General features: G+C 44.4%; 2 protein-coding genes across 2 annotated transcripts in view; one reads left to right on the plus strand and one right to left on the minus strand.

Annotated features, from left to right (window-relative positions):
• Positions 1–1983: 1983 nt before the first annotated feature.
• Positions 1984–9792, minus strand: med4 (mediator complex subunit 4). The gene is made up of 7 exons (XM_048239421.1): positions 9672–9792; positions 9318–9384; positions 7680–7850; positions 5034–5091; positions 3552–3708; positions 2476–2570; positions 1984–2093 (listed from the first exon to the last, which is right to left on the minus strand). Exons 1-7 carry the CDS (start codon positions 9740–9742, stop codon positions 1984–1986), a joined length of 729 nt encoding a protein of 242 aa, XP_048095378.1. The 5' UTR covers positions 9743–9792.
• A 4355-nt stretch (positions 9793–14147) lies between these two features.
• The window catches only part of LOC125292218 (serine/threonine-protein kinase Nek5-like), a gene marked incomplete at its 3' end in the record, with an annotated part of 56419 nt that continues 51981 nt past the window's right edge, over positions 14148–18585 (plus strand). Inside the window, exons 1-2 of the mRNA XM_048239423.1 lie at positions 14148–14222; positions 14496–14671. Coding sequence (XP_048095380.1) covers positions 14552–14671 — 120 coding nt within the window. The remainder of the gene's footprint in view (positions 14223–14495; positions 14672–18585) is intronic.

The following is an 18585-nucleotide window of genomic DNA, read 5'->3' on the forward strand; positions in this document are numbered from 1 at the left end:
GAGTGTGAGTGCATGCGTGATGTGTGTGTGCAGGCAGTGTGTGTGTGCAGGCGGAGCGGAGTGCAGGTGAGTGTGTGTGTGTGTGCAGGAGGCAGTGAGGTGAGCGTGTGTGTGCAGGGTGAGTGTGCGTGTGTGCAAGAGGTGTGTGCAAGGAGTGTGTGTGTGTGTGTGTAGGTGATGTGTGTGTGTAGGTGAGTGTGTGTGCAGGCGTGCGTGTGAGAAGAGGTGTGCAGATGATGTGAAAGGAGTGCGTGTGCAGGCGGAGTGCGTGTGTGCGTGCAAGCGTGCAGGTGTGCGTGCGTGTAGGCGGAGTGTGTGCAGCAGGTGTGCGTGTGTGCAGGCGGAGGTGCAGCGCAGGAGTGCGTGTGCAGAGGCGATGTGCGGTGTGCAGGCGGTCGCGTGCAAGGAGCGTGTGCGTGCAGGGTGATGCGTGCGGCAGGTGATGCGCGCAGGTGAGTGTGTGTGTGTGCAGGTGGAGCGTGTGTGTGTGCAGGCGGAGTGTGCGTGTGCAGGCGGAGCGTGCGTGCAGGATGCGGAGTGCAGGCGATATGAGCAGGTGATGTGTGTGCGTAGGCGTGTGCGTGCAGGCGGAGTGTGTGTGTGCAGGAGTGTGCGTGTAGGTGAGTGTGCGTGTGTGCAGGCGGAGCGTGCAGTGTGTGCAGGGTGGAGCGTGTGTGTGCAGGCGGAGCGTGCGTGTGCGTGCAGGCGAGCGTGTGTGCAGAAAGGAGCGTGCGCAGGCGTGCGTGCGTGTAGGCGTGCGTGCGTGCGTGTGAGCGTGATGCAGGTGAGCGTGGCGTGTGTGTGTAGGTGTGTGCGTGTGCGGGTGATGTGTGCGTAGGCAGAGCGTGTGTGCGCAGGTGAGCGTGCGCGTGCGTGCAGGCGTGCGTGTGCGTAGGCGTGCGCAGGTAGGCGTGTGTGTGCAGGTGCGTGCGTGCGTAGGCGGAGCGGCAGCAGGTGAGCGTGCGCAGGCGTGTGCGCAGGCGATGTGCGTGCGGCAGGCGTGCGCAGGCGCGCGCAGGCACGCGTGCAGGCGTGCGTGCAGGCGATGCGCGTGCGCAGGCAGAGCGTGCGCGCAGGCGCGTGCAGGCGATGTGCGTGCGCAGTGCAGGCGTGCGTGCGTGCAGGTGCGTGCAGGCGCAGGCGTGCGCGTGTGCAGGCGTGCGTGCGTGCGTGCAGGTGCAGGCGTGTGCAGCAGGTGTGTGTGCAGGCGTGTGCAGGCGCAGGTGTGTGTGTGAGGCGCAGGTGTGCGCGCAGGTGCAGGGGTGCGTGTGCGTGCAGGTGCAGGCGCGTGCGTGCAGGCGTGTGGCGTGTGCGTGGCGCAGGCGCGCGCAGCAGGCGCAGGCGTGCGTGCAGGCGAGGTGCGTGTGAGGGTGTGTGCAGGCAGGCGCAGGCGTGCGTGCGTGCAGGCGTGCGTGCAGGCGGTGTGCGTGTAGGCGTGCGTGCAGTGCGTGCGCAGGCGTGCAGGCGTGCAGGCGTGTAGGTGTGTGTAGGTGTGTGTAGGTGTGTGTAGGTGTGTGTGTGCTTCCAGTTGTCTTTACACTGGTCACTGTCAGGGCCCTCGACTGTATGAGATTTCTGGCCCTGAAAACTCGTCATTACACAATAAAACAACACGCTAGCAAACACACACACACACACACACACACACACACACACACACATATAATTATACAACATCGTTGTGGCCTTAGTTTACAAGAGATGCTTTATTTACATACCATGATAAACAACTGTACACACACACTTTCTAGTTCGAAGCCTGTGTTCAAGGGACTGGCTTACTGCCTACCTACTTAGTTTGAGTTACTGCGTACATACATACATACACACACACACACACACACACACACACACTCTAGCCCCGCTGCGACCACACACACACACACGCGCGCACGCACGCACAAAACACACACACAAACAAACAAACACACAAACAAACACACACTCTAGTCCGAGTCGCTGCTGCTGCTGGAGGTGTCGGTGTTATGACTTTACGCCGCCCTCGTTTTGTTGTGTCCGCCAAAACCCGCTGCCATGGTGAGGGGAGCATCCCCATGGACGCCAGACCGCCAGGCAATTGAGGAGCTGAATGTCTGGGACCATACACACGCACATCACATTACCCATTACGCACACATTACGTCAACACACACACAGCATTAGTCTAAATATCTAGAATGAGATATGGGCTCTACTATTGTGAATATGATCACATTATAATCAGGAGTACTCATTAGATATGGGGAATATGATCACATTATAATCAGGAGTACTAATTAGATATGGGGAATATGATCACATTATAATTGTGAGTACTTCATTAGATAATAAGTGGGTCAATATGGTGAATATACAAACAATAACATAACCATGCTGCTGATCAAGATCGTGGAATTGACAGCGCCGATCTCGCGCTCATGTAATGTGCACTCAGCTTTATGATGCTGACGCGCGCACACACACACACACACACACCTGGAAGTCTCCCTGCCGCCAGTGCGTCTCCGGGCAGGTGTCCATTAACGCCACACGGCAGGCTCATGTGACCTAACATTCGCCGCATCTCCCAACTGTAGGTAGGTCCCGAGATCACCATGCCACACACAATACCCAGAGACATAATCAAGCAGAGATAGGAAAATTACCTGGTACCCAGTAGAGGGGTAAGAGTGAGCAGAGGCACAGAGAGAGAGTAGAGTAGAGGCAATAGAGCAGAGTAGAGTGGAGGTAATTAGAGCAGAGCAGAGGCAATAGAGCAGAGTGAGGGGCAATATAGAGTAAGTAGAGGGGTAATAGAGTAGAGTAGAGTAGAGGAGGGGTATAGGAGAAGAGTAGAGTAGAGTAGAGGGGTAATAGAGTAGAGAGTAGAGTAGAGGGGTAATAGAGTAGAGAGTAGAGTAGAGTAGAGTAGAGGGGTAATAGAGGGGTAATAGAGTAGAGTAGAGGGGCACAGGCAGAGAGCAGAGGGGTGCAATAGAGTAGAGAGAGGGGCATAGAGAGAGTAGAGTGGAGGCAATAGAGTAGAGCAGAGGAGGCAATAGAGCAGAGCAGAGGAGGCAATAGAGCAGAGCAGTGGAGGTGGGAACATGGAGTGGAGGGGTATAGAGTGAGTAGGGGCATGAGCAGAGCAGAGGGCAATAGAGGCAATAGATATAGAGGCAATGGGCACAGGAGTAGAGCAGAGTAGAGCAGGAGTAGAGCAGAGGGGCATGATAGAGTAGAGGGGCACAGGAGGCAATATAGAGTAGAGGGGTAAGAAAGAGTAGAGTAGAGTAGAGGGGTAATAGAGTAGAGTAGAGGGGTAATAGAGTAGAGTAGAGGTAAGAGTAGAGTAGAGTAGAGGGCCAGAGCAGAGTAGAGTGAGGCAATAGAGTAGAACAGAGGTAAGAGGCAGAGTAGATAGAGGGTGGCAGATAGAGGAGTAGAGGGTATTAGAGTAGAGTGGAGGGGCACAGAGCAGAGGAGCAGAGTAGAGGGGCACAGAGCAGAGGCAAGTAGAGGGGCTACAGAGTAGAGTAGAGTAGAGGGAAGTAGAGCAGAGCAGAGGGTACAGAGTGGAGTGGAGGGGTAACAGTAGAGTAAAGGGGTAATAGAGTGGAGTGGAGGGGTAATAGAGTGTACCTGGTACCCAGTTGAGGGGGGCACAGACGGCGTTGCTGGCGCTGATCCTGTGGGCATATTTGATGATCTCCTCAGAAGAGATACTCCCTACAGGAGGAGACACACACACAGTCAGAAACACATACACACACACACCAGGGTTTCCGTTGTCCGGTAATTACGGACATTAGCTGAAAAAAAATGTCCGACAAAATTAAATCTCCGGTCAAATTGTCCGATTGAAATTGGCTAATAATCCCGTCCCCTAACGCTAATCTGAATTTGAGAATAAGCTTTTAAAATGAAAGCCTATAAATTAATCGTCCCCTGGCTATGTTTTAAATGCAGGCTCTACCGTTTGAAAGCTATTAAACACGCGATAGCCTATGCTGCATTTCAAATAGGAAATATTTTAAATAGGGAAGCGTGACGCTTAAAGTTTTTTTTTCGCCCATGTTAAACAACAAACAAATGAGTGAGGCGGTTCAAACATGGCCAGGCCCAGGCAGACTAGCCTTAAAAGTTTTTTTTTCAGAGGCCAGACGCGATGGATGATGATAAATTGGTAATGCCTGAAGCCTCAGATGTCCAATCAACTCCACCACCACTGCGATAAAAAAAAGCAGAAGTTTTGGCATCTGTCGGAATCATGACGCTTGAAGTGGAGTTCTTGGGCCAGGCCGCCCAAGACATAATCATTCTCCGTGTACACTGGACATGCAACTGTGTTCTGTAGGCTACCCAAAGCATACAAGTAGGCCTATGCTTTCTCTGTCTATGATCTGTAGGTTAGGGCCTCCTCGACGAGGAGATTGCTGGTCATGAGGATAATTTCCGGCTGGTCGCGGTATCATTGAACTGGGACTGAAAGAAAAAGAAACTAAACATTTCCTAGAATATGAAACATTTCTTAATTTATTGTTATCAAATAAAGAGGCATAGCATTAGGGGGTAGTGGTGTGGCTCATTCTTGTGTGTGCACATCTGTGCAAGTTAAACAGTCACCACTGGAGATAACGTGGGTAGCAGCAACAAAACAACGAGCCTTTTTTAAAACAACAGGCAAGCGGACTTCTTGCTGTTAATGAAAACATAGATACTGGCTAGAACTTGTTAGGTATGTTTACTTTATTGAAGATGTTGCGCATTTATTCAGCCTGATTATGTCATTCTTTTTTTCTTAGCATAGCCTGTCTCCAGTTTTCCTCAGTTTGACTAATTAAGAAGTGATAATAGGATATTTTACCGGCATATCATCAAAATGTCCGGAAAAAGAAACCTCTGCCGGTCACTTTAACCAGCACCATTTTTTTCTAGCGGAAACTCTGACACACACACACACACACACAGTCAGAAACACACACGCACACACACATAAAGAAAGACATATAAATAGTCAGAAAACACACACAGCCCAGTTGTGAAACACTGACCTTTGCGAGCCTTTTCTATGGACTTCAGCTTCTCTTTGGCCTGGTACACCGCAGTGGCCTACACACACACACACACACACACAGTTTTAAACACACAAAGGAAAAAACAAAACACTGGATAACCAAACCATGTTGCCGTAATGTTGGGCACACACACACACTCACCTACACACACACACTCACCTACTGCCTGCTTCGGATCTTATGGGCTGCTCACTTTAAGTGCTGAGCAGTGAGGTTAAACACGTGACTTACCTACTGAGGTTAACCGTGTTAATACTCTTGTGATCTTTTTTTTTTATGGGCCGCATACGTAACCTTAAGTGCTGAGCAGTGAGGTTAAGCAACGGACTTACTGTGCGCTGAGCAGTGAGGTTAAGCAACGCGGACTTACTGAACGTGAATCCTTTATGTGCTGAGCAGTGAGGTTAAGCTAACGTGATCTCACTGAACGTAACCTTTATGATCCCGAGCAATGAGGTAAACAGCGTGACTTACTGACGTAACCTTTATGTGCTGAACGGTGAGGTTAAGCAAGCGTGACTTACTGAGCGTGGCAGCACATGTGCTGAGCAATGGTTAAGCAAGCGTGACTTACTGTGCTGAGCGGTGAGGTTAAACAGCGTGACTTACTGAGCGTGACCTTTGTAACAGGCAATGAGGTTAAACGCGTGACTTACTGTGCTGAGCAGTGAGTTAAACAACGTGACTTTCAGGCGTAACCTTTAAGTGCTGAGCAGTGAGGTTAAGCAACGTGACTTACTGTGCTGAGCAGTGAGGTTAAGCAACGTGACTTACTGAACGTAACCGTTAGGTGCTGAGCAGTGAGGTTAAGCAACGTGACTTACTGTGCTGAGCAGTGAGGTTAAGCAACGTGACTTACTGAACGTAACCTTTATGTGCTGAGCAGTGAGGTTAAGCAACGTGACTTACTGTGCTGAGCAGTGAGGTTAAGCAACGCGGACTTACTGTGCTGAGCAGTGAGGTTACGCGTGACTTACTGAGCGATTTACAATGAACGTGACTTACTGAAAACCTTTATGTGCTGAGTAATGCGTTACAACGCGACTTTACCGTGCTGAGCAGTGAGGTTACAACGCGGACTTACTGAACGCAACCTTTATGTGCTGAGCAGTGAGGTTACAACGCGGATTCTTACTGAACGAACCTTTATGTGCTGAGCAGTGAGGTTAATCAACGTGATTCTTACTGAAAACACTTCCAACGATGTTGTTGAGTGCTGAGCAGTGAGGTTAAGCAACGTGACTTACTGTGCTGAGCAGTGAGGTTAAGCAACGTGACTTACTGTGCTGAGCAGTGAGGTTAAGCAACGTGACTTACTGAACGTAACCTTTATGTGCTGAGCAGTGAGGTTAAGCAACGTGACTTACTGAACGTAACCTTTATGTGCTGAGCAGTGAGGTTAAGCAACGTGACTTACTGTGCTGAGCAGTGAGGTTAAGCAACGTGACTTACTGTGCTGAGCAGTGAGGTTAAGCAACGTGACTTACTGAACGTAACCTTTATGTGCTGAGCAATGAGGTTAAGCAACGTGACTTACTGTGCTGAGCAGTGAGGTTAAGCAACGTGACTTAAAGTGCTGAGCGGTGAGGTTAAACAGCGTGACTTACTGTGCTGAGCGGTGAGGTTAAGCAGCATTGACTTACTGAGCGTAACCTTTAAGTGCTGAGCAGTGAGGTTAAGCAACATATGACTTACTGTGCTGAGCGGTGAGGTTAAGGAGCGTGATGACTTACTGAGCGTGGCCTTTATGTGCTGAGCAGTGAGGTTAAACAGCATTGACTTACTGAGCGTAACCTTTATGTGCTGAGCAAGTGAGGTTAAACAGCGTGACTTACTGTGCTGAGCAGTGAGGTTAAACAGCGTGACTTACTGAGCGTAACCTTTATAGTAGCTGAGCAATGAGGTTAAGCAATGGCGTGACTTACTGTGCTGAGCAGTGAGGTTAAACATAGCGTGACTTACTGGCGTACAACAGCATGTGCTGAGCAGTGAGGTTAAATAACGTGACTTACTGAGCATTAACCTTTATGTGCTGAGCAGTGAGGTTAAGCAACGTGACTTACTGAAAACACTTCCAACGATGTTGTTGAGTGTTGAGCTTTTACAGTGTAGGCCTAAATGTCGTGACATTACTGATCATGTGAAGATTTTCCAGTGGCGCTCAAAATCCAGCGGGGGGCGCTACGCCACTGCTGAATACATTGTAGGGGAAACACTGGAGTGTGTGTGTGTGTGGGTGTGTAAATGTTGTGTGTATGGCTTTGTGTGTGTGTGTGTGTTTTCATTTTGGCTGCTGCAACACTGCAAATGTAGCAGCAGCACTGCACCGCTGTTGAATACATTAAAGAGGAAACACTGCAGGCACACACGCCCACACACACGCACGCGCACACACAGGCCCACACATGCGCACACACACACGCGCACGACACACACACCCACACACGAGGATGTGTTCGGCCTCCTTGAGCTGCTTCTGGAGCTGCACACACACACACACACACACCCTTATCAACCAGGCCTCCAGCTTCACGTGAGTACACACACACCACACACACACACAGTGCCCTCATCAACCAGGCCTCCAGCTTCACGTGAGTACATACACACACACACACGCACCAGGATGTGTTCGGCCTCCTTGAGCTGCTTCTGGAGCTGCTGGATGTCTGAGTCCCTCTTGTCCAGCTCCTTGTCCAGGCTGAGCATCTCCTGCTGCCGTCTGCCCTGCTCCACGGCCTGCTGCATCAGCTGCTGGAACTCACGGTCCCTCTGGACCAGCAGCTCCAGCACCTGCACACACACACGCACGCGCATACACACACACACGCACACACACACGCACGCGCATACACACACACACACACACACACACGCACACACACACACACACGCACACACACACACCACACACGCGCATACACACACACACACACGCACACACACACACCACACACGCGCATGTACGCACACACACACGCACGCACACACACACCACACGCACGCATACACACACACACGCACGCACACACACACACCACACACGCGCATGCACGCACACACCACACACGCACACACACACACACACACCACACACGCGCATGTACGCACACACCACACACGCACACACACACGCACACACACACGCACGCACACACACACACACACACACCACACACGCGCATGTACGCGTAGCAATATCAGCTGCTGCGATACACGCTACACCAGCGTGTGGCCAGCGACACCTGCCACACACACCAATAATACACGCTATGCACACCACACGCGACACGCCCACGCGCACACACGGGTTGGACTGGTGCGGTTGAACGCCAGCACACACACACACACACCTGTCTGAGTTGAGTGCATTTGAGTGCTGGTTCACGCATGCAGATGAAGTGGCTGTGTTTACAGCTGCTGTGCTAGCCAGAGCACGTAGATGCTGGAGGGAAGTTGAAGCTGAAGCTGAAGTAATGTTACAATTCCACAATGTAAACATGACAACAACAAATGCAGGGCGGCATCTGGCTCTAGCTGCTCATCTGCTGGTCAATGACTCCAGCTTGCCAATTGACAGAAAAGTATTGTCCATGAATACGCGCTTCCTAATTGGAAAACACATTGGTAATGCTAAAGACACACAGTCTGTCCACAAAGGAAACCAGTGCAACTCAGGTAGCAGCATGTGCCCCAGTATCCTACTGTACTGTTGTGCCCCAGTGTGTGTGTAAGAGAGTGTAAGGTGTGTGTGTGTGTGTGTGTATATATATATCTGTGTAGCAGCACGTGCCCCACTAGCATACTGTACAGTTGTGCCCCAGTGTGTGTGAGAGTGTAGGGTGTGTGTGTGTGTGTGTGTGTGTATCATCTTAGATTAAATAGCCGAATAACAGGTAACCACTTCTGCATCATTTCATGGAGTGCTGAAATGTACAGCATTTTTACAATGTACAATAACTGTGAAACAAAATTGTAGTTGTCAACTTATTGCAGTAGGCCACCATCATCATAACTATTCCACCTGTGTGTGCATAGTTACAATTCTTAAGTGCAAAACAGTAAAGGCTACAGCACAAATATTTCCATCCACAGATTTTAAAAAAAATCAGACAAGTCTGACCTCTGAATTTCTTTTCAAAGTGCACCAGATTGATGCATTTAAACATTAAAATAAACATAATTTTCTTCCTGGGGAGCATCCCGCTTTAAACACTGTTCGTAGCATGGTTCGTAGGATGGTTCGGAAGGAGGGCTCACCTGAGTATCTTCGCCGGGCTGTGGGGCTTTCTGACTCCGCGAGAGGGCCAACATCTCGATCAGTTCTCTAAAAAGCGAAATGTTTAACGTTACCGAGGGCTGGCTACTTCATAAAACACGAGTTTAGCACACAAAAAATGATGTTGAACTAAACGTTACACTGGCCTCCCAATCATGATTCCCACATTGAGAGATGAATTAAGAAGACGGTGTTTCACTAACGTATTTATACACTACAGATAGTAGCCTACTTACAATGAGACAAAAAAACCTTGCAACCAACCTCCATTGCTCGACAACTAATGAACACACGCAAATATAAATATCATATTAGAACTCTTGGTGTACACCAACCTGGATAACACCTCTAAGTCGTCCAAAGTGGATAAAAGCCGCTCTTTTGTGGACTTCTCCGGTGCTGCCATGTTCGCGTCTCACCACTGCGCAAGACAGGAAACTGTGAAGACTAAACAAAGTAGCGTAATACCAGAGCCGTAGCATAGTGAAGTCTTTACCGCCCCCTATGTGTTGGACCGTTTATGATAATACTGAGCCGTAGCATAGTGAAGTCTTTAGACCTTAATGATCATTATAACATACTTGTCAATGTCTACGGTTTCAATAACCTAACTCAAAATAGACAGATGATATCTGACATTTCTGCAACCATTGCACATTGTAAACTCTCTTATCCAACAGCTACTATTGTTATAGGCGGAGATTTTAACATGGTCCTTGATGAACACCTTGATAGATACCCTCCCAAACCTCAAAACCACTCCCATAACTCTATTCTATCAGAAATCTGTCGCTCTTATAATCTTTTGGATCCATGGCGACACAGATATCCAAACACCATGCAATATTCCTGGTTCAAGCCAAACCACACTGTCAAATCAAGAATTGATTTCTGGCTGGTCTCACTCTCCATGGTTGACACCATTTCAGATTGCTATATTTCAGCTGCTCCACTCACAGATCACGCAGTTATTAAACTGAGTGTAAAACCCTCTAATGTCAGCTATTGCAATAAGGGTTATTGGAAATTGAACTGTAGCCTGCTAAAGTCCCAAGCGTTTGATAATGGTGTGAAAGCCATCATTACACAAGTGATATCAGATTACTCCATAGCATCTTATCTTTCTAAATGGGAATTCATTAAATTTAAAATAAGAGAGTACTGTATATCCTATGGAAAAAAGATTAATAGAGACAACAAGTCATTAGAACTCAGTTTAATTAAAGAAATAAACTTGCTCTGTCAAAGTACGCCCCCTACTGATGTGGACAGACAAAGACTACAAACCTTGTCCTCTGAACTTGATAAAAATCTATCTCAGAAAGGCAGAAGGAGCCTATGTAAGGTCCAGAGCAAAGTGGATAGAGGAAGGGGAGAAAAGCACATCCTATTTCTGCCAGCTAGAAAAAAGAAGGCAAGAAAAAAACTCAATAAAATCTTTACTAATAAAGGGAGAGGAGAATAAAGATCCAGTTGTGATCACAAAGGAAGTGGTTTCTTTCTACCAGAAATTGTACTCTTCTGCATATTCTTGTGCTGATGCAAACTGTTTCTTCAGTAATATCCAACATCTTATTCCTCGTATAGATACTGATTTTGCTGAATTGTGTGACTCTGACTTTGCTGTTGAGGAACTTGATAAAGTGGTAGAAGGTTTATCCTTAAACAAATCTCCTGGAATTGATGGTCTTACTGCCAACTTTTATAAACACTTCTGGGATTCACTGAAAGGCCCTTTCCTTCTTATGTTAAAGGAAGCGACAGATATTATGACATTCCCCCCCACCAAACAGGGTATAATAACCTTAATTCACAAACATGGCAAAGACCCCAAACTGCTAGATAATTGGAGACCAATTACTTTATTAAATAATGACTATAAAATTATAACTCTTGTTTATGCTAACAGATTAAAAAAGAAAATCCACACCAAACCACAAGTGATTCCCAATCTGGTTTTATGAAGGGTAAATCTATCCACAATAACATTCGCTTGGTACTTGATGTAGGCTACTAGACTACAAACACTTGATTGAGGATGAGGGCTTCTTGTTATTTCTTGATTTTTACAAGGCCTTTGACTCTATTGAGCATCCTTTTATTTTTCAATGTTTAAAACTATAAGGTTTTGGTGATAAATTCAGAAATAGTATAGCTTCCCTATATAACAATACTAACAGCTCCATCTCCTTACCAGGGGGCACTTCACCCCGTTTTAATATCGGACGTGGAATCAAACAAGGCTGTCCTATTTCTCCCCTTCTTTTCATAATTGCAACAGAAATGCTCTCTATTCTTATAAAAAACTCAAATATTGCCCCACTTGACGTTTTAGGATTGCCAGTTGTAATTAGCCAGCTGGCAGATGACACAACTATTTTTATGAAGCATCTGGCGAGACACCAAAAGTTTTGAAGAGACGATTGAGTCTTTCTCTAAAACCTCTGGCCTGAAATTGAATTTAAATAAGTGTGAGTTAATGCCTATCCACCAGTGCAATCTAACCCGAAGCCTATAACATTCCCATAAAATCTACAGTTAAATATTTAGGTATACTTATTTCTAGTGATCCAACAGAAAGGGAGAACATGAATGTGTCAAGGATAACCAAGGATTGTCAGGCTAAACTTAATTCATGGTTACTGAGAGACATTAGCTTACTGGGTAGAGTCTTTCTAACAAAAATGGAGAGTATCTCAAGGTGTATATATCCTGCTTATTCAATGGCTATTTCCAAGAGAGCCATTAAAAAACAATCAATCAAATAAACTTTGACTACATATGGAAGAAAAGGGTTCACTATGTTAAAAGATCAGAAATCATAAAAGACATCAGAGATGGAGGGTTGGAGGCCATCGATATTGACTCCATAAACGGAACATTAAAAATCAAGTGGTTGAAATCATTTTTAAACAACAGTACCAGCTTCTGGTACCATATCCCCCATGAAATATTCAAAAAATAGGTGGTATAGATTTTTCCTTAAATGTGACTTCTGTATTCAGAAACTGCCCATCAAATTATCCCTCTTCCATCAGCAGGTTGCTCTATACTGGAAGATTCTGTACAATCATAATTTTACCCCTCACAACACACCTATCTGGAACAACAGATACAATACTGTAAAGAAGTCATCCTTGTTTATCAAGGACTGGCTAGAGAAGGGCATCTGGTCAGTCCTGCATTTAATTGATTCTAATGGATGTCTCTTAACATATCAAAGCTTTTGTTTGAAGTATGAGTTAACCTGCAACATTGATACATGTCATTCTGTATTTGATGCCATACCTGACTCCATTTTAGGCCTAATAAGAGGAATAATTTCAGATCCCAATATTTGTCCTTCCCTACCACAGCTCTTTGTTGAAGGTTGTGACTTTAAGAGTTTTAGATGCTCCAACAAATGTCTTAGAAACCTATTTATCAACCGGTCTTACCCCTTATTAACATATAGAAATTCTATTTTAAAAGTTTTTCCAAAGAATCATTATATACAGCTTTTGCTTGAACTAAATACATGAGATATCCCATAATGCCTAAGGCAAAAGAGCTACATTTCAAAACTTTGAATGGAATATACCCTCCAACGATTTAATCCAAAGGCTTTGGGATTGAAACTGATAATTGTGTATTTTGTAATGGGCTGAAACCGCTGAGCATCTGTTTGTCGAATGTGTTTATGTTAAAACCTTGTGGCTTGACCTTCATAACTGGCTCAGTCCTAAATGTTTTATGTTAGATAACTTTGACTTGAAGGACATTATATATGGACTCTTTACTGTGAATGATAACGATGATCTCTTAGTAAATGTGATTGTTATTCTCTGTAAATTTTTTATACATAAATGTAAATACTTAAAGGTTAAGCCCACTTTTAGTGGGTTTTACAATGATTTCCTTTATTATACAAAAGCCCTTAAAGCTATGAAGTCTAAGAAAGCAGTACAACTTTTTGAACAGTGTTACAGAATATGATTTAATGACTAAGCCCTAGTTATATGTTTTTTTTTCTGTTGTGTTTTTTTTTTTTTTTTTTTTTTTTTTTTTCTGTTTTGTTTATTATTTTTTATTTATTTTTTTCTCTTGCTTCCTCCTTTTAATTACACCTGATCCTGTACATAGATGGATTCCTTATGGATTGTTTTGACCCATGCTTATTGTACTTGAATTACCAATAAAAAAAATAAATAAAAAAAAAAAGTCTTTACCGCCCCCTATGTGTTGGACCGTTTATGTTTCTGATCGAGTTGTGCTGCAGAGAGGCTTCCCAGCAAATGAAGTTTACTGCTAGGTCTCCTTCCCAGTTTATGCCCCACATACATTTTTCTAGCTTAATAGACTGTTAGAGTCTACAACAAGATCATGTCAGTATTTTATAAGACTAGCCTACATAATATGTCATAAAATAGGCAAATTGTTCACTGTAAGAGAATAAACCCTTGGGCAGTTGAACAAACCTTAACAAAAGATAGGCCTATGTGTAAGGCAAAGGTTCTTGAATAGGCTCAGCGCTCTCTGCTGAACGCTCTGCCACTGGGGACTACATATCCCAGACCACGTTGCGGCTAGCTGTCCACAATACCTGGACAAACTGGGCAAACTTGCGAAGCCACACTTTTGCTGTTGTAGTCTGATTTTACCACTGCCATGCATCTAAAAGAAAACGATATGATATCCGGTAAGTGTAATCTGCTTCTATTTTTGTATTTTGTATTTTGCATTGTATTTTGTATTTTAGCAATGCAAAGAGTATGCTAAGGCTATAGGCACTCTTTCAGGCAAGATTAGTTGTGTACTGGTTGCTATGGTGATGTCAGGTCAGTTGTCAAAAGATCATGATACCTCACAGTCTTAAAGTCAGTTCAACTTCGATGTTGGAAAGACCGGTAAACAATCTGCAAAACCCCAACATTATTTCAAAGTCTAGCCTCACTAAATTTCTCCACTCGAACGATCAGAACGATATGGGCGAGAAACGAATGAGCAAACTGCTTTGGCAGACGGCTTGTGTCTAATATTAAGGCAATAACGTTGTAGGCTATCTTGCAAAAATGAGATGGATACAAGGAAGTTTATTGTCACAATAAATGATGACATGGCCTAACAGTTAATTTGCAAAGTGAAACACATCTAATACTCTACGCGATGGTTATGTGCAGGTCAACAAACACTATGAAGTTTAATCCAGTGTGTCGGTCGCCTTGATGTCGTCACGATGAACAACTACGAGCTGGTGCGGCCGATCGGCCAGGGCGCGTTCGGGAAGGCTTTTCTAGCGAAGGCGCGAGACGGGGGCGCGCGTCAGTGCGTGGTGAAGGAGATTAACCTGCGGAAGGTAAGCACCGTGTGTGTGTGTGTGTGTGTGAGTGTGTGTGAGAGAGAGGGGTGGGGGAGCAAGAGCAGCATGCCCTTTTAATGTGTCTGAATAATGTGACTGTAGTCCGGTGGACAGCCCATAGAGCCCCATTGTGGACCCGGAAATGTTGAGTACACCAAAGTTTTATGATGGAAATATATAGTATGGGTTCCCAGCCTGCAGAAACTACCGGATGCTAATTTGCATGTTGGGCAATTTTTGTAATTGAACTAATTAGCATAAATTAGCATAATAGCCTATATTGATCATATTATAAGAGCTGCTTGGCCGGAGGTGCGGAGGACGGCGCATGCGTTTGGACTTCCGTGTTTCGAGTTTTGCTCCGAAGAAGACAAGGCGGTTTGTTTAATGCAATATTTAATTACATTGGTTGTTGTGCATAAACTGAGTTGTGAATGGGTCTGAATTTAGATGGATAGGATGGAGGAGGGTGGTAGGGAGGATGAAGGGATGAGTGGGAACGAGTCATGGAGTGTATACACTCAGAGTCAGGGACATGGTGGAGGAGGCAAAGGGAGAACAGCTAAGAGGGCACTTGAAGTGGAGGGAAACCATACAAGAGTTGTAAGAAGGAAAGTGACAGAAGAGGACGGGTATGAGGTTATAAGGGTATAAGGGTATAAGGGTATGAGGTTATAAGGGTATAAGGTTATAAGGGTATGAGGTTATAAGGGTATAAGGGTATAAGGGTATGAGGTTATAAGGGTATAAGGTTATAAGGTTATGAGGTTATAAGGGTATAAGGGTATGAGGTTATAAGGGTATAAGGTTATAAGGGTATAAGGGTATAAGGTTATAAGGTTATAAGGGTATAAGGTTATAAGGGTATAAGGGTATAAGGGTATAAGGTTATAAGGGTATAAGGTTATAAGGGTATAAGGTTATAAGGTTATAAGGGTATGAGGTTATAAGGGTATAAGGTTATAAGGGTATAAGGGTATAAGGTTATAAGGGTATAAGGTTATAAGGTTATAAGGGTATAAGGGTATAAGGTTATAAGGTTATAAGGGTATAAGGTTATAAGGGTATAAGGTTATAAGGTTATAAGGGTATGAGGTTATAAGGGTATAAGGTTATAAGGTTATAAGGGTATAAGGTTATAAGGGTATAAGGTTATAAGGGTATAAGGTAAGGTTATAAGGGTATAAGGTTATAAGGGTATAAGGTTATAAGGGTATAAGGTTGGGATTAAATTTAAAGAGGGTAGTGATATACAGGACGTAAGTCTCTCTGCCTTAACGAGTGGTGTAAAAAAATCAGTGGGTGAAGTAGAATTGGCAAAAGTGCTACGCGATGGCAGGTTGTTGATTAAGTGTAAGGACATAGGACCACGAGATAAGGCTATGCAAGTACAAACAATCTGTAAAAAGGAAGTGAGTGAAGTGAGAATGTTAACTTAAAAAGAACTTAAAAAGATTATTAAGGGAGGAACAGTAGTTGAGATTAATCGTCTTAAAATGACGAAGAATGGTGAGAAAGTTGACAGTACCTCAGTACTCCTGGAATTTCAGGAAGGGGTGCTGCCATCTAAAGTGATGATCGGGTTTATGAGTTTTAGTGTGAGGGAATATATTCCTCCACCCATAAGATGCTACAAGTGTCAGAGATATGGACATATTGCAAGAGTGTGTAAAGGAAAGCAAAGATGTGGGAAGTGTGGTGGAGATCATGAGTATGGACAGTGTGGAGATAGTGCTGAGAGGAACTGCTGTAATTGTGGAGGGGATCATACAGCAGCTTATGGGGGGTGCCCAGTAAGGAAAAAGGCAGTAGAAGTGCAACAGATACGTGCAGATCGAAATCTTACGTAAGCAGAAGCAACCAAAGTGGTCAACGAGCAGAAGACAGAAAGCCCTGTAGTGAGTCACATGCAGGAAAGGGAGAAGGAAGGACGTGGTAGAACTCAATACAGAAAAATTGGTTCTGTTTGTAGCATATGTGATCAATTGTTCTGAACAAGCAAAAACAAAAACTGAAAAAATAAAGATAATAATGAAAGCAGCATGTAAGTTTTTGAATATGAAAGATTTGTCTTTTAAAAAAATTCAAGCAGGTCTTGTTCAAAGTGAGGTAAGTGAGGGAACATTGCATGGAGCTCTAGATCCACCATGTTCATTTTGCAATGGAATGCTAGGAGTCTTATTGCAAATGGCCAAGAACTTAAAGGTTTTATTGAAGACTTAAATAATAAGCCAGATATTGTATGCATCCAGGAGACTTGGCTTAAGTCTATTTTAGACTTTGTGATAAAGGGGTATATAAGTTTAAGAAGGGATAGATTAGAGGGAAATGGTGGAGGGTGTGCTATTTTTCTAAGACAAGGGTTACAATATAGAGAGTTGAGGAGGGGAAATGAGTGGGAGTTTATTGCAGTGGATGGACAAGTGAGGGAAGTGTTACAATAATTAACTTTTATAATCCATGTAAGCAACTGGAAATTGGGCACTTGGAAGAAATTTGGGGTGAGTTAAATGGGAAAGTTATTTGGTGTGGAGATTTTAATGCAAATACTGTAGCATATTATGGGGAGTAAAGGATGACAGTAATGGGAGCATTGCTGAGGAATTTATGGAAGAGAAAGAGCTAGTGTGTTTAAATGATGGAACTGGTGCAAGGATAGATGTAGCAAGAAGGACAGAGTCTACAGTAGACATTAGACTAGCTACAGTAGCAAGAGCTAGGAAGTGTAGGTGAGAGGTAAGGAGAGAAAGTACAGTGGGAAGTGATCATTCTCCTATAGGCTACTAATCCAGACAGAAATGGAATTGACTGTGGGAAAGGTAGTGAGGGAGGGGAGATGGAGGTTGGAAGAGGCTGACTGGGAGAAGTTTAGAGAAATCAGTGAGTGTTCTTTGATGTGGGTCAGAGATGATCAAGAAGTTGAGGAGTTAAATACAGAGATAAGTAGCGCTATAATTCAGGTAGCAATAGAGGCTATTCCAAAGTCTAAACCCACAAAGTTGTGTAAAATTGTGCCATGGTGGTCAAAAGAATGTGGTGAGGTAATACGGAAAAGAAATAGAGCTTTTAAAGAGTTGAAGACACATAATTTTCAAAATCTAGTTGAATATAAGAGACTACAGGCAATAGTGAGGCAAACAATTAGGAGATATAAAAAAGAGTATTGGAAAAGGTTTTGTGACTCAATTGGAAGGTCAACACCAGTGGAGAAAGTATGGGGAACTATAAAGAGAATAAGAGGCTGTGTTTGGTTTGGGTACCCAGCAATGAAGGATGGCCAGCATAGTGTTACTAGAAGTGAAGCTAAAGCGGAGCTAATAGCAAAGACACTAGTAAAAGTACATAGTTCTGAAAATGTAAGTCAAGAGGAAGGGAGGATACTATTGCAAGATATGGGAGTATCAGTCAGGAAGGTGATGGTAAAGATGGTAGTGCGTTAAATAGGTTATTTACAATAGCTGAACTTAATAATGCCTTAAGGAAGCTGGGTAAGTCAACTCCAGGAAGGGATAGTATCTGTTATGTCATGCTAGAACAGTTAAGTGATAAAGGGAAAGAGATGTTGCTAAATTTGTACAATAAGGTATGGATATAAGGCACTATTCCAAGAAGTTGGAAGGAGTCTATAATTATACCCATAAGGAAGCCAGGGAAAGATCCAACAGTTCCAGAAAGTTATAGACCGATTGCTTTGACCTCTCAGATGGGGAAAACTATGGAAAGGATGGTCAAAGATAGAATGGTATACTACCTGGAGACTAGAGGTCTGATCAAAAATGATCAGAGTGGGTTTAGAAGAGGAAGAGGAACAATGGATCCTATGGTGTGTTTGGAGTATGGCGTACAGTAAGGAGAGCTCAGACAAATAAAGAGACAGTATTAGTGGTGTTCTTTGATATTGAAAAGGCTTA

This window comes from Alosa alosa, chromosome 3 (genome assembly GCF_017589495.1).
Source record: "Alosa alosa isolate M-15738 ecotype Scorff River chromosome 3, AALO_Geno_1.1, whole genome shotgun sequence".
NCBI classification, from domain to species: domain Eukaryota; kingdom Metazoa; phylum Chordata; class Actinopteri; order Clupeiformes; family Clupeidae; genus Alosa; species Alosa alosa.